Genomic DNA, 23,287 nt, shown 5'->3' on the forward strand with positions numbered 1-23,287 from the left:
TATGCAAACCTTTCAATAGTTGATAGGATTCAGTGAGATCCTCATTTTTCTAAATTCCAGTGAGTACAGGTCAAAAGTCATCAAACGCTGCTCATTGGTTAACCCTTCCATTTCTGGAATAATTCTTGTGAACCCTCTCTGGACTCTCTCCAATGCCAACACATCTTTTCTTGGATAAGGGGCCCACAGCTGCTCACAACATTCCAAGTGTGGTCTGATCAATGCCTTATAAAGCCTCAGCATTACATCCTTGCTCTTATATTCTAGTCCTCTCGAAATGAATGCTACCATTGCATTTTCTTCTTTACCACCAACTCAACCTGCAAGTTAACCTTCAGAGAATCCTGCACAAGGAGTCCCAAGTCCCTTTGCACCTCTGATTTTTAAATTTTCTCCTGGTTTAGAAAATAGTCTACGCTTTTATTTCTTCTACCAAAGTACATGACCATACACTTCCTTATACTATATTCCTTCTGCCACTTCTTTGCCCATTCTCCTAATCTGTCTAAGTCCTTCTGCAGACACCCTGCTATCTCAAAACTATCTGCCCCTCCACCTATCATCATATTATCCACAAACCTGGCCATAAAGTCATTAATTCCAACATCCAAATTATTAACATATAATGCAAAAAGAAGTGGTCCCAATGCTGACCCCTACAGAACTCCACTAGTCATTGGCAGCCACCCAGAAAAGACCCTCTTTATTCCCACTCCTTGCAACTTGCTAGTCAGCCAATCTTTTATCCAATGCTAATGTCTTTCCTGTAATACCATGGGCTCTTACCTTGTTAAGCAGCCTCATGGCAGGCACCTTGTTAAAGGCCTTCTGAAAATCCAAATAAATAGCATCCACTGATTCTCCTCTGTCTACCTTTCCTAAAAGAATTCTAACAGATTTGTGAGGTAAGATTTTCCCTTAAGGAAACCACGCTGACTTTGGCCTATTTTATCATGTGTCTCCAGTACCCCAAATCCTCATCCCTAACAATGGACTCCAACATCTTCCCAATCACTAAAGTCAGACTAATTGGCCTATAATTTCCTTTCTTCTGCCTCCCTCCCTTCTTAAAGAGTGGAGTGACATTTGTAATTTTCCAGTTCTCTGGAACCTTTTCAGAATCTAATGAGTTTTGAGGGATAATAACTAACACTTCCCCAATCTCTTCAGCTATAGTAGCTCTTTCAGAACCCTGGGGTGTAGTCCATCTGGTCCAGGTGATTTATCTACCTTCACAATTTTCAGCTTTTCAAGCACCATCTCCTTAGTAATGCAACAACACTCATGACTGCTCCCTGACACTCTTGAATTTCTGGCACACTGCTAGTGTCTTCCACAGTGAAGACCGATGCAAAATACTTATTAGGATCATCTGTCATTTTCTTTGTCCTCCCATTTCTCCCTCTCCAGCATCATTTGCCAGCGGTTCAATATCCACTGTGCCTCTCTTATTTTTAATATATTTATAAAAATTTTTGGTATCCTCTTTTATATTATTGGATAGCTTCCCTTCACATTTCATTTTTTTCTCTCCTTATGGCTTTTTTAGATGTCTTGATAGCTTTTAAAAACTTCCCAATCCTCTAACCTCCCACTATTTTTTGTGATATTGTATGCCCTATCCTTTGCTTTTGTGCTGTCTTCTTGATTTCCCTTGTCAGCCACGGTTGCCTCATCCTCCCTTTAGAATACTTTGTCATCTTTGTGATTCATCTATCATGTGCCTTCCGAATTGTCTCCAGAAACTTCAGCCATTGTGCTGTCATTCCTGCTAGTGTCTCCTTCCAATCAACTTTGGCCAGATCCTCTGTTATACCTTTATCATGTAGTCTAAGGAAGCACTAGGATTTTTCAGGTCAGTTCATGGAGATGGAGAGCATACTCTTGAACTCCTGCTGACCCTCTGATGAAATTATGCCCATAAAGGTATTGGGCAGGAATATTTAGCATTTACACCCACAGATGATGAAGGGACAGCAGCATACCTCCAAGTTAGCATGGTATATGACTTGGAAGGAATTCTGTAGGTGGTGGAGCTCCCATCTCTCTGCTGACCTGGTTCTACTGAGCTTGTGGGTTTAGGCAGTGCTGTCAGTATAAACCAGGCAAGTGCATTTTGCAGATACCTCAAACTGCAGCCATTGGGTGCTGCTGTTGGAGGAAATGAATGTTTAAAGTGGGAGATAGTGGACTGCTTTGTTCTGGCTGATGTCAGCCTGAGGTTGGAGCTGTACGTATCTAGGCCAGTAGAGTGTATTCTACCCGCTCCTAACTTGAGCCTTGTTGATAAGGCTATTGGGAGTCGGCAGATGAACCATTCAGGATACCCTGCCTCTGACCTGTTCTTGTATCCGCAGTGCTTATGTGGCTGGCCCAGTGAATTTCTCATCTATGCTGACCCTCACAGTGTTAATAAGGGAGGACAGTGATAGTTATGTCATTTAATATCAAGTCAGAGACAGTCATTGCTTAGCACTTGGATGATACTTATCATGAAAGTTGTCTAGATTCAGTTCTTGTGTGTAGGTAGGTAACACCTCATTTGCTGAGGAACTGTGAATGGAGTTAGACATTGTGCTGTCATCAGCACCTACACACAATGCTGAACTTAGGATGGAAGGGAAGTTGACTGAAGCAGCAGCTGAAGATAATTGGCCAAGAATATCTTCTGCATCGAAGTCCTAGGCTTGGGATACTTGATCTCTGAAAGCCACAATCACCTTCCTATGTGTGAGTTTAGTCTTCAACTATCGCCATAGTTTCTTCCTGTCCATTGATCTAAATTTTAACTGGGCTCTGTTCTATCATGCTCAGTAAAATGCTGCTTTAATGTTGAGGGCAGTCGCTTTCACTCAAGTGGAATTCAAACCTTCAGTCTGTGTCAGGACCAAAGCTGTGATGAAGTCTGGAGCTAAGTGGTCCTGACAAAAACCATATCAAGCATCACCGAGCAAGTCATTTTTGAGAGTGTTACTTCTTAGGATTGTTAATGACAATATCCATCACTTTGCTGATGTTTGATAGTGGACTGATTGGGTGATAATTAGCTGGATTGGTTTATCCTGCAATAGGAAAGACTCTCAAGCTCCATACTCAAGAACACAAGACTTCTTCCATTTTTTTTCAGCACACAGAATGGCAGAATGCAGGCCCTGCTATTTACCTGCACCGTGGACTTCCCAAAAGTGCAAGAATTCACTAACCATACAACTAGTTGCCAATACTCCTACATGCCTCCTACAAGTTCTGTTCTTCAGACTATCCTGTCCTTCTGTTCTAACTAACTCTCCATAAGATGGTTGAGCATTGTTTGCATTGAAGTATGACTTCGAAGATGTCACAAATTGTGCTAAATGCCGGCAGCTGCAAATATTTGCAACACATCTAGAGTCAGTTTCATCATGATGTGGAAAACCTGATAACACTGCCTTGTGAACTTTGAACTGGAAATCTTTATATTCGTGTAACATTCGTAATCAGACTTCAAGTGATTCTGTCGCAGTGTATGCTGACATTGCTGGAGGAAAGACAGACTCCCATGTAGAGATGACAAACAGAGTTTATACAAAGGAATTCCAAGAGAACATGGGTAGCTTGACCGAGCGACACTGCAAAATGAAACATTCTGAAAACTAGGACCCTGCTATAAGCGCTAAGGAACATTCGCTTAAATAGTACAGGCAGCCCAGAATCCCCGAGTCTATCAAAATAAACCTAACAAAGTTAAACACCAATTAACCAATTAACCTTGGACTCCAACACTCTCCGGTTCTCTGCACAGGCCTGGCCAGCTTGTTACAGTATCCACCCTCTCTACGGCTGGCACCTGACAGTCCAGGGCGACCTAGAGAACTCAGGATCCAAGGACGAGGGCGAGACAGACCTGGTAAATTCAAGACAGACCTGGTAAACTTGAGATAGCCCTGAGGAACTCAAGATAGACCTGGGGAACTCGAAATAGAGCTGAAGAATTCAAGACAGGTCTGAGGATCTCAAGATGGAGAACATAGAATAAATCTGGGAAACATTGAATAAACATTGGGAACATACAATAAACCTCAGAAAAAGCCCCTACAATGTAGACTAGAGAACCTTGGAATGTGGACTTGAGAAAGTCAGAATGTAGACTAGAGACACTTGGAATGTTGAGCTGAGACACTTGAAATGTGGACTTAAGAATAGATGGCATCCTCACCTCAAGCTGACTAACGTCAAAACACCACTGTTCAACCTCTGCTGGATCCATCACATTGCAGGGTCTTTTTGTCAAGGTGTATGCTGACAATGGCAGAAACCAAGTGCAGAAGAAAGACAGACTCCCACGTAGAGACAGCAAACAGAGTGTATGCATAGGAATGCCAACAGAACATTGGTAGCTTCGCCAAGCCATACCATAAGATGAAACAGTCTCAAAACTAGGACCCCACAATAAGTGCTAAGGAATGTCCGCTTAAATAGTACAAATGACCTTGAATCCCCAAGCCTATCAAAACAAACTTAACAAGGTTAAACAATTAAATACTCTAGTTAACAATTAACCATTTAAGGTGATCTAGAAATCTTAGACACCACGCTGTCCAGCTCCACGCACAGGCATGGAGGACTTTTTACAGACTCATTATATGGTTTTAACATCATCAAAAGGTAGTAATGCTTCCTGACAACAAACACTAGTTTAACAAGTTAATAATGGTTCAATAGTTTCCCTTTCTCACATTTCTTAAATAGTAGGGTGATATTCAAAATGTTTGAGTCATAGCAATAATAATATTGGGCTTCAGAATAGCTCCTATAGATCTATACCTACTGGGATCAGAGTTCCAGGAGAGCCTGCACTCACAGGAATCTTTGGTAGCAAAAACAAAGGGCATCAGAAGAAAAGCTAGCTCAAAAACATTTCCTTTTTGTAACACTACCTACTTGAGAAATACAACCTTCATCCTTCTCTTCAACGTGCAAAAAAAGACATCCTAACTTCAATACAAATCCTGCAATATATCAAAACATATGCTATCCACGTTCCTTTATAAACAAATTGGCAATCATCATGTACGTGATCTAGTTCTAATACAATTTTTTTTCATAGTAAAAACAATCAGTCCTCTTTCCTGCCAATGGATGTCTACATATCTTCGGTAATCACCCATTCTGCCACCTAAAAAAAGGAAACCATATAGCACATGAATGAACATGTGTGGGGCCAGGATGTTGGGTCTTTGCTCATTGAGACTGGGATCAATGCTGCGGATGTGCCAGACAATGATAAGAATAGGGGTTGGTGGTTAAGTTGTTAGGTTGAGTAGAGATTATGGCCTGCTTTGGATGGGAGGGAAACCAGCACAGGTCGAAATACATGCACGATGGCAGTGCTAGTTAAAGAAGGTTGGTGAATGTACAATAGGAGTGCAACAGGAAGAGATGAATGGACTCTGAAACATCAGGGGTACAAAAAGAAAGAAAACTGAATATTGGAAGAATGGGGTAAGTGGCAGGAATGGTTAATTATATTAAACTATTGAATTCAACGTTAAATCCTGAAGATTGAAGTCAGAATAGAAGGGGGATGTAGAAATTCCATGTCACCCTTACAAACGGAATGGTGTTGCACAAAGGGCTTGCCCAATTTGCATTTGCTTTCCCCAATGCTGAGAAGACCCCTTTACGAACACAGAATGCAGTAAACTCAACTGAAGATGTGCAAGTGAATTGCAGCTTTCCCTATACGACAGGAAAAGAGCACACAAGGACAGATGCTGCTGTTAACTCTTAGTTCCCAGTTGGACTTTTACAGTGGAAGCTCATGTAACACCCTGGGAAAGGTTTCTCTGCTAATATAATGGTCTTTCTGTAGAAGCACTGCTAATCTAATAGTTTTTCTATAGCAGTAGTGTTTGGATTATGGCTAGAGATAAAGGGGGCTTTGGAATGTGCGTCTTCCAATGAAAGGAGTGTTTTTTTTCTTGTTGTGTGCCTGAGACGGAGGTGATGTGGGTCTTTTGTTCGGCGGAAGATGGGGAGAGAAGATGCCAGAAAGGAGTGGACTTGGAGTGGGGCCAGGAGTCGACACAGCCTGGGGAAAATTGATGGAGGACCAACGGAAGGGAAGCCATGAGCTCCAACTTGTGCACATTAGACTGTTTCATTAAAATGGGCCCTTTTCTTTTTGTTTACTTTACTAACACTTTAGTCAAATTAAGAATTATAAAGCTAAATCGTTTAATTGCATATGGTGTGCTGTCTGATATTTTGTGGTACCGATTTGTAACAGGGTAACACATCACGCAGCACCCACCCAAACAGGTTTTTCACCTCAATCTCATACGTTTTGTGGGGCCAGAGATTGTCTTCCCCAGACATACACAGTTGACAGAACCTGGGAGCTACACTCAGATTGTCAGTGCAGAACAAGAGACCTGACTGCTTTATATCAGGCCAGTAACATGTCCTCTACCAGGTTATTGGGATTACTGGGGAACATCTCAAGGAATTGGCAGTAGGATCATGAACCCACCTTTCTTTCTCTGAATTACAGCATTTGTCCTCCCAGTCCTGGCACTCTGTCAGTAGCCTCTGTCAGCCAGCATAGACTGTTGCCATTCATGGCAAATGACTCGATTTCTAGATCCAGAATGGTGTAGTGCTCTTCCTCACTATCTGTAGCTTTGTCAAAATCATCATCCTTCCACCAGCGAATTGCTTCTCTGGAATATGTAGTATGGGCACTAAGGAAAAGCTGAAGGTCACCATGACTTTGACTTGAACAAATCCAGCACTTGGCAGAAATCTGTGATTATCTTCTTCGTAATACAAACACCTGAAGTAACGCTCCTCAATTAAATTCATTGAAATCCATTGAGGTGCACAAACTAGGTCTCCTATTGAGAGGTCTTCCTCATTCTCTTCTGGCAGATGTCTCTGACTTGTGGACCCTTTCCTCATCCTCCCTTTGAAATATTATGCTCTCTATGTGTTTGAAGGTGACACTAAAGAATTCCATGCTGATCAGCAGTCAAGATTTATAGCTCGTCGCCGGCAATGTAACAAAAAACCTTAACAAACTGATTATCCTATTAAATGGTGCAAGTGTGAGGCTGGTGAGGTAGGAGTGCCTTCCCATGCCACAAGGCAATTTTCCCATGTGCGAGTAACACCATGAGTTGGCTGCATGGTGAAGCTACTCAGCTAGTGGGGGGTGGGGTGGGAGAGAGCTGGTATCAAATCAGCATTGTATGAAGACTGAGGAAAACAACCACGTGCTCAGCATACTTGCAGTTTGTGGTAAAATACAAGCATTACCAAATTGCCAGACTTTGCAAGTTGTGCTAAAAATGTGCTCAGTGTTTGTGCTGGAACTTGGGAGATATTTCACCTCCCAGAGTGTTATCAAAACCAGCATTGTGAAACACATAAGTGCTGAGGTGGGTTTTGTCACAGACAGTAAGTTCTTGGCTTGAAGAACCTGCACGCCACAACTGAACATTGCTCCTTGGCAGCCTGATCCTACATTAGTCCACTTCTCAGGGGAAGTGCTGGTGGGTCTTTCCTGCTCTCCTGCCACAGCAATGTTTAGCAAATAAAGTTCAGTCACAGTTACTTCACTGTTTCAGGATCCGCAGCTCAATGGCCAGTGGAGCAAATCATACAAATGCAGGAGGAACAGAAGGTCAGGTAACATCTATGGAGGGAAATGAACAGTCGATGTTTCATGCCGAGACTCTGTGTCAGGGCTGGAAAGAAAACGGGCTGAATCAGAATAAAAGTGTTTGGGGAAGGGCAGTGGGATGCCTTATCTTACTGTTGCTTAGAAATTCTGAAAGATAATCACGGAACAATAATGATTGTGTGCTCCTTTCTAACTTTGTTCGACTGTAGAACTACAATCATGTCAGGTCCATTGAGCTGATTAACCATGGCTGATGTCAACTATATCAGCAAGCTGGAGGAAGCTTTCTTTATGTTGCTGCAAAGGAGTGTTGTAACGTGAGAGTCACAATGGTTTTCTGTTGCCTCCATAGCACCAGAGTGCAGTTAGGTATGAAATTCCTCAAAGATTCTGCTTTTTGTATGAATACTATGTAGTTGCAGTGCCCATCATTCAGTCCCTTAGTGGGCTTCCAGGGAAAGGAGTGGCTAAAATGTGAGCAACTTCCTCTCTGCAGTGCTTCAAACTTTACTGAGATAAAGAATTCTGAGCCGGAAGAATCCTTCATTTTTATTATTCGCAGGATATAGTTTCACAGCCCACCCTAATGCCTTGAGATTGTTATGTTCACCCACTTTCTTGAGATGTAATAACTTATCTTGTGATGGTAAGGTCACATTCTCATACTGTTACTCCTTAAACTAGAACAGCTGGTGGCAGTCATCAGATAGATGTGAGAGAGACAGCAGATGGTGGAACCTGGAGCATAAAACAAACAGAGGGTCTCTACATTTTTCATTTTAGCTTTCCAGTGTCCTTCCTGCATTGGTGAATTGCATGTACTGCAATTATTTTGGTGGTGTACAACAGGAATATGCTCAGTTCCTGTTTGCCTCAACCCTTGTTGTAGGGTGCTTACACTAAAGATGGTGGATCTTGTAAAGACATTGATGCTTATGTGGCAATTTTCAGAGTTTATACTGGGGATATCGCAGAGAAAGTGTTGATGCTGGCAATCCAAGCTTATTAGCTGTTTTCTGTAGATTCTCCGAGTCTCACAACCGTAGAGGAGATGATAATCACTTTTTAGACTAACAGTTTGGTATGTACTTATTTTAATATAGAAACAGAAAATACTGTAAGAAGTCAGCAGGTAACTGCATCTGTTGAAAGCAAAACTGTCAACATTTCAGGTCAAGGAAGATTCTGATGCAGGGTCTTCAACCTGAAACAGGAACTCAGTTTCCCTTCCAACAAATGGAGCCCAGCCACTTAAGTATTCCCAGAATCTTTTGCTCCTGTTTTAAATTGCCATATTTGCATTTTTTAAAATATTTTGTGAATATTGAATACTTGGTGTGTCAAAGGCAAGACTAGCTGCACAGATTCGGTGCTGAATCCAAACAGCTATGGTTATCCTCAGGCAGAGGGGGCTGCCAAACAAGGTAAAATTCAACTTCCTCATTGTCACTAACTTCTTTGCTGGGTCCAACCAATTATTGGCTGGGTACAGGCTGACAGAGACCTGATGTCGGATGGCAATGTCCTACAGCAGATGGTCTTGTATCAGATTTTTTTTATAGCTACTAGAAAAATGGAGAAGAGAATGTGTTCTAGTACCTAGCCCGTTTTACATCAGCTTGGATGGCAAGGGGTTCAGAGATACAGAATGAAGCCAACCACAGGATTGTGCAGTTAGCATGCTGGTTAATTTGCACACTGCACGGACCTAAAAACGGAGTTTGTTTTAAGGACTGCTTTGCTCACTGGATGGCGGGAAAGGAGGGGCGAAAGAGAAGCTGTTGCACCTCCTGTGCCTGTCAGGGACGTGTACTGAAAAGGGCAGTGGTTGGTGGAGATGAAAGCATGAACAAGGGGTTGCAGAGAGAAAGGTTCCTTTAGAATGCTGAAACAGCAGGAAGGGAAGATATGTCTCATAGTCCAATAGCATTGGAGATGGTCCATTGAATGAGATGTTGGTGAGGTAGAAGGTGAACACGAGAGAGCCCCCAAGTCTTGTTTAGGCTGGAGAAAAGGAACACATTATAAAGACAGTGCTGTGCAAATTCTTGTCAACGGAACAGATATGGAGAATAGAATGATCCTTATTGGAAGCAGGATGTGAGGGAATGTAGTTGAGAGAGCTGTGTGAGTCTGTGGGCTAGTAGGCAAATAATCTTACCCTGCAATGCTTCATGAAGATTTACAGGAAGATGTTGTTTCCTGCTGGCATTGCTACCCGCCGCACCTCCATCAATGCTTATATTTATACTGTCTAAGCTGTCACATTAGAGTAAGATTAAAATTTTGGTATTGGAAATTCAACCCCAGTTGCTTGTGTTAAATATGGATTTTTATAGCCACTACAAATTCATTTCCTTTCTAAAATTCACTTCCACTGAAGTTGACGTACTGATAATATTTAACTTCACTTTTAGTGCTGTTGGTCGAGGACAAACCCTTGCTGACCTCTACCTTACTGAGGCCCAGTCCCAACTCTCAGACACCTTCTCTTACTTACCTCCTGAACAGGACCCCACTAAGAAACATCAAGCCATTATCTCTCACACCATCACCAACCTCATTGACTCTAGGGATCTCCCATCCACTGCCACCAACCTCATAGTTCCCACACTCCGCACCTCTCGTTTCTACCTCTTACCCAAAATCCACAAACCTGCTTGTCCAGGTAGACCCATTGTTTCAGCTTGTTTCTGCCCCACTGAACTCATATTTGCATACCTCAACTCTGTTTTATCCCCCCGGTTCAGTCCCTTCCCACCTACATCCATGACTCCTCACACGCTCTAGATCTTTTCAAGGATTTCAAGATCCCTGTCCCACATCATCTTATTTTTACTATGGATATCCAGTCCCTTTACACCTCCACCCCCACCAGGAAGGCCTCAAAGTTCTCCATTTCTTTCTGGACATCAGACCCAACCAGTTCCCCTCCACCACCACTCTCCTCTACCTAGTGGAATTTGCCCTCACTCTAAATAATTTCTCCTTTAGGTCCTCCCACTTGTTTCAAACAAAAGGGGTAGTCATGAGCACTTGCATGGGTCCCAGCTATGCCTATCTGCTTGTCGGTTACGCCGAACAGTTTATGTTCCAAGCCTAGAACTGGTGATCGTCCCGCACTTTTCCTATGCTACATCGTTGACTGCATTGGAGCTGCTTCCTGCACCCACGCTGAGCTCATCAACTTCTTCAACTTTGTCTCCAGCTTCCAATTACCCTCAAAATTTACCTGCTCCATTTCTGACACTTCCCTTCCCTTTCTCGATCTTAATGTCTCTATCTCTGGAGACAGTTTATCCACAGATGTCTATTATAAACCAATGAACTCTCACAGCTACCTGGACTATACCTCATCCCACCCTGCTACTTTTAAAACACCATCCGCTTCTCTCAATTTCTCCGTCTCCGCCACATCTGCTCTCAGGATGAGACTTTTCATTCTAGAATGAAGATGTCCTCCTTTTTCAAAGAAAGGGGCTTCCCTTCCTCCACCATCAATGTTGTCCTCAACCGTATCTCTTCCACTTCATGCACGCCTGCTCTTACCCCATCCTCCTGCCACGCTACCATGGATAGGGTTCCTCTTGTCCTCACCTACAAACCCACCAACCTCCGCGTCCAGCACATAATTCTCTGAAACTTCCGCCACCTCCAACTGTATCCCTCCACCCAGCACTCTTTCCCTCCGCCCCTCACAGTTTCTGCTTTCTGCAGGGATCACTCCCTTTGCAACTCCCTTGTCCATGCATCCCTCCCCACTGATCTCCCTCCCGGCACTTATCTTTGCAAGTGGAACAAGTGCTACACCTGCCCCGACACCTCATCCCTCACTACCATTCAGGGCCCCAAACAGTCCTACCAGGTGAGGTGATACTTCACCTGTGAGTCTGTTGGGGTCATTTACTGTGTTTGGTGCTTCTGTTCTGGCCTCTTGTACATCAGTGAGACCCAACATAGATTGGGAGACTGCATTGCCGAACAAGCGAGATCTCCCAGTGGCCACCCATTTTAATTCCACTTCCCATTCCCATTCCAATATGTCCGTCCATGGCCTCCTCCACTGTCGAGATAAGGCTACACTTAGGTTGGAGGAACAACACCTTATATTCCATTTGGCTAGCCTCCAACCTCATGGCATGAACACTGATTTGTCAAACTTCCAGTAATGCCCCACCCACACCCCCCTTTTACCATTTCCCATCCTCCTGTCCCTCTCCTTGCCCAACCATCACCTCCCTCTGGTGCTCCTCCCCCACTTTTTTTCTTTCCTCCATGGCCTTCTGTCTCTTTCACCAATCAACTTCCCAGCTCTTTACTTCATCCCTCCCCCTCCAAGTTTCACCTATCGCCTGGTGTTTCTTTCTCCCCTTCCCCCACCTCTCAAATCTATTCCTCAGCTTTTTTTCTCCAGTCCTGCCGAAGGGCTTCGGCTTGAAATGTCGACTGTTCCTTTTTCCATAGATGTTGCTTGGCCTGCCGAGTTCCTCCAGCATTTTGAGTGGGTTGCACAAACTCCTGCTTCTCATTTTTCAAAGGCTTTTAAGGGTTTCTGCGACTTTCTTTGTGCTGGCTTGATTGCCATTGCTCCCCAGGCATCTCATACTTCTCTCCAACGGAGAGATTATCTTTTAATGCCAGCATACATATACTTCCAACAAAACTTTGGTGCAGCATTAGGTATCACCTACTTACATTTGCTGTGACAATATACTGGGCAACAAAGATTTTGCTTTCTGAATACTTTTACCATGAAATTTCCCTACCACACACCTTTTTTGAAATTGCCTATACTTGCTATTTCAATTCATAATTCAAGTCAGAATAATTGATGCCAAGCTTAAGAAAGGCATTTTTGTTGGTTTACAAATCAAACAGGTCATCAATGACAGGCAATTTGCACAACTTTTAGTGAGACCGGAGAAAATCGCATGGAAGGCATTCAAGGGCATTTCAGTCATTTTTTTTTGGCAACTGCAGAGCACCAAACTAGGTGCAGCTGGTTAACAACATGCTTCAAGCATTCAACACCATCAAGTGCAACATGTCACTAAAGATTCATTTCCTGCATTCCCATTTAGACTTCTTCCCTGCAAATCTGTTGCTGTCAGTGATGAGCATGGTGAAAGGTTTCACCAGGACATTGCAGTCATAGAGAAATGATATCAGGGCAACTAGAACCCGTCAATACTGACTGATTATTATTGTTGGACACTTAAGCGAGATGCCTCAGACACTGAGTACAAACAAAAATCATCAACAAAATATTTTCATCTTAGTTAACTATCGCAAAGCTTCAGCACCGTTATGCAATTAAATGTATTGTAGTCAATAAAAGTTAATTTCTTGTTTCTCCGAGTTCTTACATGATACAAGTAGTCTGAAATTATATTTGTGTTCAGCTTCAAATGGTCTATCATAAACTAAAAAAAAACTAAGGAAGCAACACTTTTGAAAAAAAATTGTTGTCCAGTCTAATTTGAAACTTATACCTCCCAACAATCAAATATGCAGGATCTTTTTCAAACAGTTCCATAAAACGTTAATTATTTTTTAACTGGATAAACATCCCATCCTCTAAACAAATGAGCACTCAGAGAATAGTGGATTGAATGTTTAGTACTCATGTTTAATGAAATGTGTGCTTATATCTGTCAATACAAGATATCCATGACTTATCAACCACAGAACTGTGCTCTTGCCGTTTTCTGCCAATGACAATTTCAGACATTTTGGCAGAAACACAATACTAAGTAGAAATTAACTTGATTGGAAGAGTGTAAAATGCATGGCTCACCCAGAGTACCCAATAACTTAGGTTTAAACTCTCTTCTATCAAAACATTAAAATCTTAAAAAAGTCTACTTTCTACTTCCTCTTGATGTGCTTTACAGAATGTTGCACAATAACTTTGCAGAAAGTTCTTTTGGGATCATTATAAATAAGGGTTGAGCTGACTGAGCAGAATTCCCCTCCTCAAGCAGTAAGCACGGAATTTTTCAATTAATGTAATTAAACTGAATAAAATTGGAAGAGATGGCCATTTTCATTAATTGCACAACTGCATGTTGTGCATAAAGTGCGTGCATAAAAGTTTTTTATAATTACCCCAAAGATGTGATACATTGTAAAATCTGTTAATATAGGTTATGTGGCATTGCTGGACATGATGGTTATTGATGAATTGAAAGTTGGCCCAGGAGCCCTTCAGTGTTGTCCTTGCAGGCTCAAGCACTCCCACAGTGTTGCCTTGAGCATTTTCTTGATACCTACCTGATTTTGGACTTCCAGTTCCCCTGGTCTTATTCCTTTGTCAGTTTGGCTGCTCTTGCTGAGATGTCAATTACTGTGGTTTGCTGGTCTGTATAGTGCTAGAACAAGATTTTACTGTAACTACAGAAACAAAGACTTACTATAGGGTTGGATTCAATATCTGGCACATGATGTGGGAGTGACGGGCTGAGCCTGTTAGCTTGTTGTAACTGCTGTCAAATCTGAGACACATTCAGACCTGCCAAAAAGTCTCAAGGTGTTAACTGAATAGCTACAGTTTATTTTTATAAATACGCATCTATTTGGGTGGCGGGGTGGAGTTATGTCTCTACCAAAAGAGGCGTAAGGCGCTCCTTCCCTCCGGTAGTCTGCAGGTCATCCTTTGGCAAGGTGTAGCAGCTGCTTAGCCCCCCAATCAGGGTCACATGAAGCCATGGGAGCAGGTGGTGGATGGTCATATCACAAGTCCTTGCTATGCGACCACTGACGCCAGGCAGACAATCTCTGACGTGTATTGATAATGGCTGGGGTCACCCGTGTTGTAAAGACACTGTCCAAAAGTAGGCAATGGCAAACTACCTCCGTAGAAAAATTTGGCAAGAACTATCATTGGAAAGACCATGATTGCCCAGGTCATACGACATGGCACAAAATTAACGAATGAATGAGCATCCACTTGCACTTTTAAAGCAACCTCCCAGCTGAAACTGCTCAATGGTATTGTGGTTCCGCTAAAGGTATTTATTAAACTGATGCTGCTGGCATAAATGGAGATCTAATTAAAGAGTTTTTGTGCATTTATGATTGATCATAGTTAAACTTTGCCCTGTATATACTTAGCCATAATTAACATCAGATATCGTGTAAGGATTTGCAACAGAACTGATATATTAATCATAATTCATGATATCTCACATTCATCATTGATGCAGCATCAACACCAATGTCAATTTAATGGCTTGATTTTGTAAATATCTAACCTTGGCAACTAAGAACAGTAGTAATTTCAAGTATAAATAAATTTAATTGCTTTTTTTATTTTTTAGAAGTTGTTTTCACGTTCAGCTTCAACTGAAGCCATTGATCTGATTGCTTTATGGTTTTTTGGCCACCAGCTACTCATTACCTACTCAGGTGGTCATCATGTCCGAGCCTTGAGAACAACTGTAGGCAAACAATGCATTTGTAGAGGCTAAACCCAATTTTATCCTCAATCCTTGCCCACCCAAGCACACCATCAGCAATGAAAGGTGTCCTAGTTTATTGTTTCCTTCCCAATCTGAGAAACTCCGGTGATCATCCATTAGTTTATTAATACAAGATCAGTTAACTCAGCTCAGAATGTACTTACCTAATAATGCCAACAACCCCATAACAGTGAGTACTGGTTTGCGGATCATCTGTACATGTGGTGGCTTTGTATTGTTCATCTGAAATCTGGCAGTAAGAGTCCTCTGTGTAAAGTAGTTTGGGTGGTAGTTCAGGAAGGCATTATCATTGCTCAGCAATGTGAAATTTATTGTGCTCTCTGGATTCGCAATTAGCAGATTCTGGTGCTGTGATATTACCTAGAAAAAAGCAAGAGAATAGCCTTTTGTAACTCAAAACATTTTTCACTCTGTCAAAAATCATTACTTAGACAAGGTAAACATTGTGCAAAACCTGCAACAGGATGTGATAAATTAAATATTGGTGTAAGAATTTTTAAGCAATTTATACTTGAAGCTGTAGTGCATCTAAGGGCCAAATTTTCCGTAGTTACTTTCATTCTGCAAACCAATTGTGACTGGATCTGATCAAGGAGCATGGATCGCTGCCATGTGTCATTAATCATGTGACTAATTTAATTAAAAGTTTCACTTGGATAGAAGTATAAGACCATTAACAAAAATAAATATTTCTACAAAATGACATGCTGCTGTAGTTAACTGGCCCTTGAATCTTCAAACACAAGACATCTATTACTAATGGATTTATATGTGCGGATGGTAAACAAGTGGTTCACCCTGGTGCAGTAACTATGTGAGCAATGAACAGCAAAAGCAGCAACCTCTCTTATTAGGCGGTTCCTTGGAGTTGAGGGAGAGTTGTTTCCATTGAACTTCTGTGGGTTCTGAGATGGCCGACAACGCCAATATGTGGTTTGATAGATAGCATGCTCCTTTTCCTCTTTACAGTGCGCTTCTGTATGCTCGCAATGGAGGGATTCAATGTTCTCAGTTACTAAGCAAATGTTCCTTCTCCATTCTGAGCATCGCTAGCCCAAAGGTTGCTGGAGATATTATACCTTTTCAAGACGTCTTTGAGAATATCCTTGAATCACTTTCTACCTGGTAAATTCTTGCCGTGACAGAACTAGGAAGAGATTGTATGTCTGGGTAGTCAGGTGTAATGTATGATGTGATCTACCAATTGGGGTTGACTAATTGTAACTAAGGCCTCTTTGCTGGGGATGTTGGCTTAGAAAGGACACTGACCGATGATTGCTCTCGTGAGTGAATTTGGGCTATTTTACAAGAGCAGTGAACAATTTGGGTAAAGAACTTTTGTTTTACTGATATTAAATGCAAGACGTATTTTGTTGAATGCTCCAGTTGGCAGCGAGCAAAACTCCACTCTGAATTTTTGTACACTGACTTCCAAACCCACCCCCCCCCCACCCCCACACACACATAGTGTGTGATGCAGCTTGATGACTGAACTGGAACAACTTTGGCTCTGCAGTAGAGCCAGAAATGTAATGGAATATGTGGTGCTAAAGATTCTGGGGCCAACTCTCTGCCTGACCTGCTGAGTATTTCTAATATTTCCTGTTCTATTTCACTCCTGTCTCTGCTCATTATTACAAAGAAAAACAGCACAGTTAGTGCAATTTAAGCACTAAATTTATTTCACAAAACATGAAAAACAAGTAGGGGCATGGTTATAGTGCAAGCTTTCTAATCCTTCTAATTTCTAGGCCAATGTTTTCAATAGTTATTTGGATGTTAACAAGGATGATGGTTGAAAACAGGCGCTTGATTGTATAATGCGATTAAATTCCTGCCATTTCATAATGCAGACATCATTTAATCATACTGTCTGAAGAGTTTAATGACTATTATGTGCACCCATTGCTATGTGTGTTGCTGATTGGCCAGACATTCATATAATGTGGGGCAAAATCCAACCCTTCCTGTCTGGAGAAGCCGGCAGGCAGAATAAATCTGTATATGTGGTGTTCCCATGTCACAGAAAGTGGCAACTCTCTGTAGTTCTCTTTACTGAAGGCTTGTGGAGGCCAGATCATCAGGGGTATTTAAAGAAGTTGATAAAGCTTGGAAGATCATGGAAATGAGAACTTCAGTAAACTGGCACAAGAAAGGAAATGAAGCCTGGGGGCAGATCAGCCATGATGGAATTGCATGGAAGGCAAGAGGAGCCATCAGGCCTACTCCTGCTCATGGCTGCTTTAGCTTTTATGTTTTCCTTAATAAGATAGTGCGAGAGAGTAATGTAGTGGCTCTGATCCTCTGCTTTGAAGAGGGGCTGCCAGACATCCCACCCTGCAAAAACTCATTTCAGGGAGGTAGCACCCCCATGTCCTCCCCCTCCCCCCCCCCCCCCCCCCCAGTCGACCTCCAGGAATGTATGTAATACTTTGTTTAGTGATTTTGCCTGATCTGTAAACCAAGTTGGGTATATGCAGAAAATGTGACATTAAAATATGTACTTATATTATCATGATTATTCTATTACAACTTTAAGCAAGTCTACAGGGAGTTTGGCCTCATCACGTAGGACATCAATAGCGTAGCTCCTTAGCAGCCAGCCAGCCAGCTAGTTAAAATTACGTTAGCTATGCTAATGAATGAATGACACCTGTTAAACTCACATCAACATGCCTTTTACATTTTAACCCACCATGGACAATAGAAAAGTCACAGTTGCAAACAGTGCAGCGAGCAACACTGTCATTATTTTTGAGGTCGACTGTAAAGCCCGCCCACAGAGAAACTGCTATTTCTGCTTAGCAAGGGTCCCCAACCTTTTTTGCACCGCGGACCAGTTTAATATTGACAATATTCTTGCAGACCGGCCGACAGGGGTGGGGGGTGGGGGGGGCGTGTTAATCACGACCGGAATATAGGTGGTAAGTCAACTATAAAACAATTTCGTTTCTAAAAGGGTTTATCTAACAAATTTAATGTTAAACACACAGCGCATATTTTCCTCGCAAGAATATAGTGATAAGTCAATAGCATCATAACATTTTAAGTAACATTTGGACATTAAACACACAGCACATATTTTCCCCGTATGAACATATAAAATCATTGCAACGCACCAATATCACTGAATCAGTGGGAGCCCTGGGCTTGTTTTCCTGCAACAAGACGGTGTCATCGAGGGCTGATGGGAGACAGCGATACTCGAAGGGGGTTCCTTATGTCCAGTCTATTCTGCAATTTTGTTTTCGTTGCATTCATTGCAGAAAACTCCGCTTTGCAAATGAAATGGATATTGGAAATGGAAGAAATGTTTTCAGTGCTTTCGTGGCTATCTCAGGATATTCAGCCTTGACTTTGATCCAGAATGCTGGCAGAGATGTTATGTCAAACATACTTTTCAGCCCGCCGTCATTTGCAAGCTCAAGGAGTTGATCTTCCAGCGCTGACATGGATGACATGTGCGTAATTACCTCGCGTGCGTTCAAGTTCAACAGTGGGCATGACAGGGAATGAGGAAAGGTGCAGCTGACTCATGTCGCCAAATCATATCGTTTCCTCGCGGCCCGGTGGTTGGGGACCACTCTTAGCACTAAGAGAGGCCAATCAGGATGCTCGCTCTCCCTCTCCCTCTCAAAAAAATTGCTTTCTGGGATATTGTATATAATTTCTGGATATCAGGGAGCCACTATCAATATGCGGGAGACTCCTGGAACTTCTGGGAGAGGTGGGATGTCAGTACGATGATGCTTCCAGAACGGGACTGGGCAAAATTGCAAGGGTGGGAAAAAACAAACAAAAGATAATGAAATTAACTGCAACTTGTCAAAAATGTTGGTGGTAGAAGGTAGACTAATCGAAGTAAGAAAGAGATGGATGGATTTTTAAATATTAAGATAGTCAGGAGTAACGTGAGAAAGTGGTGGAGGTAGAAGATCCATTGAATGCCCCAGTATGGGGTCTAAATGGCCTAATCTTGCTCTGTTTACCACTTCTCATGACAATTTGCTGGAAGTTGAAGGCTTTTTAATAGTTTGTCAATGCCACTGATAGCTGAAGATAATTAAAGACCATTAAACTATTGAAAACTTGAGTGAATGTAATTAAGAGCACATTAAACACAAATAGTTAAGACAATTTAACTAAAGTGAAATAAGTAAAATACATGTGTTTCCTACAGAGTTGGTGGTCCCATTCACTGTTCTTACAAAGACCTGCTGGCAGAAAACTGAAGGGTCATATGGATCCAACCTTTCTTTGGTGAGTTGCCACTTTGTCGCTGGGCTCATTAGTGACTCCAGTGATAAGAGTATACTACTATGGTTATCAGTAGTATGATTCAGCCTGTATCTTTAGTTAATGGAAAAAGTGAATCGACCTTATACAGCCTCCAAATCCACATTGAATAAAAGTCCACATGATAAGATTATCGTTCTTTAATTTATAGTTTTCCCTGAGATTACAATTCCCAATTTGCAATGTTACTGCATCATATCTGATTCTCTGTATTAACTTTTACACTTTTCAGTGTATCTTGGTACACATGACAACAATAAACCATTATCAATATCAATTTTCATGCTGGAATGACCACTGTCTTTTATAAACCTATTTGATTCTGAAGTTCCAGCCTCATGGAAAATCCACTGAATCTCACTCACTTAATATTCTAGTTCTCCCCATTAGTAAGAAGTTCATATCTGGAACATCCCTAAAGATCACCTCTGTAACACTGCCTTCAGCAAATCACAGATTTTTTGCACTCAGCGGATAAGCTCCCATATTAACTGATAGGCAAAAATGTGAGTGGGCTCCTATTGGCTCTTTGCAGTTTTGTTGATCCACATAGACCCCATTATAACCCCTTGCCTTAACATGACAGGAAGTTGCTTCTTTTTGGGCAGTTCTTTCAAGATTATTTGCTTCCGCACTAGGTTCAGAGGGGTCAAGCTGGACAGATGTGTAATTTAGGAGGTTATATGCTTGGCCAGCTGTTTGTACATGACCCAGCATGCTCCTGTGTTCAAAGCTCTTTCTTCAACTTGAGTAGTGATGCTTCAGGGATACCCACTACTTGTTGAAGATATTACAGTTTTTTTTCCCCCTCAAGGAGACTTTGAAGTGTTCTGTTGGAAAATCTCTTTGCATGATGGAGTTCAGAACAGAGGAATTGCTGAGGGGGCTTGGTTTCTGCTGTGTGGTTGAGAATGCCTATGACCTGCATTGAATGAGTATGATCAAAACTACTGGCATTGGCCTGGGTGACGAACCAACTAATTTACTTATCCTGATAATTTCCAAACTTCCAGTAAGATGGTACCATTAGGTGGCGACTCTTTGTGTGCAGCACCGATGGGAATCAACAAATATTCCCGTTTAGGACTACTGCAGCTGCAGTTCATGTTCACAGCCATGTGTACCAGTAAGCAGTATCATTTTAAGAGGTTTTAAAAAAATCTATCGGTACTCAAAATTGACAAACTTTGGACAACAGACTTGGGTCACAAGTACAGTTCCCTTTTATGAAAATGGAAGCGAGGTCACTGTGCCAGTCTAAAAGTTTGATTGAAACACAGAGGCATTAGATTTCCTCTCCCAGCTATCTGGCTGGCAAATGTATAGTCTCTGTAAAATAAAAGATTGCTGTATCAGAGGGACATCAGGGACTGCTGTGTACTTTGCTTTACGGAAACATGGTGCACACCCACAAGTTCAGATACAGTGCTTCACCACTCTCTGCAAAGACGGGACAGCTCAGTCTTTTAAAGGCAGAGGAGATGGAGTATGCTCTATGATTAACTGATCGTGATGCACAGCATGGCAGTTCTGTCTCAGTTTTGTTTGCCCAACTTTGAACATCTAACAGTTAAATGCCATCCATTTTATCTCCTGACAGAGCTTTCCGCCATCATCCTGGTAGTGATGTACATTCCACCACAGGCCAATATTGGGCAGGCACCGGAGGAGCTGAGTAATGTAATCAGCAGGCATGAAACTGTGCACTCTGATGCTTTCCCTATCATTGTGAGAGATTTTAACCAGGCCACCTTGAAGAAGTCTCTGAATAACTACCACCAACATATCACTTGTGGAACTAGAAGAGCTAAAAATTTGCAGTTCTATGCAAACAGTGATTTGCTAAAGCAAATGAGCATTAGGAAAGCTATGAAAGTTGAGCATGATCGAGTGATGATTGAATGGCTTTGCCAGCATCGGAGTGATGGAGTCGATTTGTTGGGCAGTATGATAATAAACCAAGCTAAGTTGTTCCATAAAGAACATGTATGTGACTATAGAGAAGGATGGCTTCAAAGGTTTAACAAGCACTATAGAATTTCCGTGTATAAAGTGTGTGGAGAAAAACGGTCTGCAAACCATGAAGGAGCTACCAAGTACGTGGACAATTTTGCGAAGCTTATACATAGCAGACAAGAATGTCAGTCCTGAGCAGGTGTATAATGCAGATGAAACTGGTGATGCACACCTAGGAAAACATTAGCAACAGAAGACGAAGAAGATCCCACAGGATTCAAACAATCTAATGACAGAGTTAACATTTTGGGGCACTCCAATGCAGCAGGTACTCACAGATGTAAACCACTGGTGATTGGTTAAAGTAAATGCCCTATGGCCTTGAAAGGTGTTAAAACTTACCCAGTAACATATCAGGCAAATAAAAATAGCTGGATTACCACCGAGATTATGTTAAGAGTGATTTGAAAAATATTTTGGGCCAGAAGCCAGAGCTCATTTCATATCTGTAAGGCTAACTGAAGATTACAAAATTCTTCTTATTTTGGATAACTGTTCAGCTCACCCCAAAGCTGAACTCCTGTGTAAGAATAATATTTTTACAGTGTATTTACCACCATACTGTAAGGAATACTGTGCTCCCTAAAGGCCAAGTATCGCTCATTTTTCATGAAACACCTGTGAGATGAGATGAGGTGTCTGCTGGCAATTCTGTACAGACATTTATTGAAGAATTTAACATGATGGATGTTCTTTGGTTCATTGCTCGAGGGTGGGAAAAGGTAGAACCTTCAACACTAAAGAATGGCTGGCATAAGTTGTGGCTTGCCTTGACATTTGATAATGAGCCTGAAGAAAGATTGACAATGATTTTATAGGGTTTTGCGTACCAAAGGAGAAAGCAGTCGTTCACGATTTGCTTGCATAATCAAAAAGTGCTACAGGACCTGCTTTCAAAGATATCACAAGTAGTCTTAATGAAGAAAATCTACATGTGGATGATTGTCGACAATAAAACATCTGTTGTGGATCTCCTTGCAGACTCGGAAATGATAGACAGTATTCTGAATGCTGATAAAAACACTGCAAGTGATGAGGATGGCAGCAATGATGACAAAACTGAAAGATTTACTATTGACAATTTAATTCAGTTAAATGAGGCCCCTTGGGTAAGAGTGACCAGAATATGGTGCAATTCTTCATTAAGATGGAGAGTGACATAGTTAATTCAGAAACAAAGGTTCTGAACGTAAAGAGGGGTAACTTTGAAGGTATGAGACGTGAATTAGCTAAGATAGACTGGCAAATGACACTTAAAGGGTTGACGGTGGACATGCAATGGCAAGCATTTAAAGATCGCATGGATGAACTACAACAATTGTTCATCCCAGTTTGGCAAAAGAATAAACCAAGGAAGGTAGTGCACCCGTGGCTGACAAGGGAAATTAGGGATAGTATCAATTCCAAAGAAGAAGCATACAAATTAGCCAGAAAAAGTGGCTCACCTGAGGACTGGGAGAAATTCAGAGTCCAGCAGAGGAGGACAAAGGGCTTAATTAGGAAAGGGAAAAAAGATTATGAGAAAAAACTGGCAGGAAACATAAAAACTGACTGTAAAAGCTTTTATAGATATGTGAAAAGAAAAAGATTGGTTAAGACAAATGTAGTCCCCTACAGACAGAAACAGGTGAATTGATTATGGGGAGCAAGGACATGGCAGACCAATTGAATAATTACTTTGGTTCTGTCTTCACTAAGGAGGACATAAATAATCTTCCGGAAACAGTAGGGGACAGAGGATCCAGTGAGATGGAGGAACTGAGGGAAATACATGTTAGTAGGGAAGTGGTGTTAGGTAAATTGAAGGGATTAAAGGCAGATAAATCCTCAG

General features: G+C 41.8%; 2 protein-coding genes across 5 annotated transcripts in view; one reads left to right on the forward strand and one right to left on the reverse strand.

Moving 5' to 3' along the window:
- idua (alpha-L-iduronidase) overlaps positions 1-23,287 on the reverse strand; it is a 179,303-nt gene that overhangs the window by 30,299 nt on the left and 125,717 nt on the right. For all 4 annotated transcript variants that reach the window (XM_072256094.1, XM_072256096.1, XM_072256093.1 and 1 more), the window contains one exon: positions 15,288-15,504. In XM_072256094.1, the coding sequence (XP_072112195.1) occupies positions 15,288-15,504 (217 nt within the window). The remainder of the gene's footprint in view (positions 1-15,287; positions 15,505-23,287) is intronic.
- slc26a1 (solute carrier family 26 member 1) overlaps positions 7,576-23,287 on the forward strand; it is a 129,336-nt gene continuing 113,624 nt past the window's right edge. Inside the window, exon 1 of the mRNA XM_072256089.1 lies at positions 7,576-7,663. The gene's annotated coding sequence lies outside the window, so the exon portion shown is untranslated. The remainder of the gene's footprint in view (positions 7,664-23,287) is intronic.

Source organism: Mobula birostris, chromosome 4 (genome assembly GCF_030028105.1).
Source record: "Mobula birostris isolate sMobBir1 chromosome 4, sMobBir1.hap1, whole genome shotgun sequence".
Taxonomy (NCBI): domain Eukaryota; kingdom Metazoa; phylum Chordata; class Chondrichthyes; order Myliobatiformes; family Myliobatidae; genus Mobula; species Mobula birostris.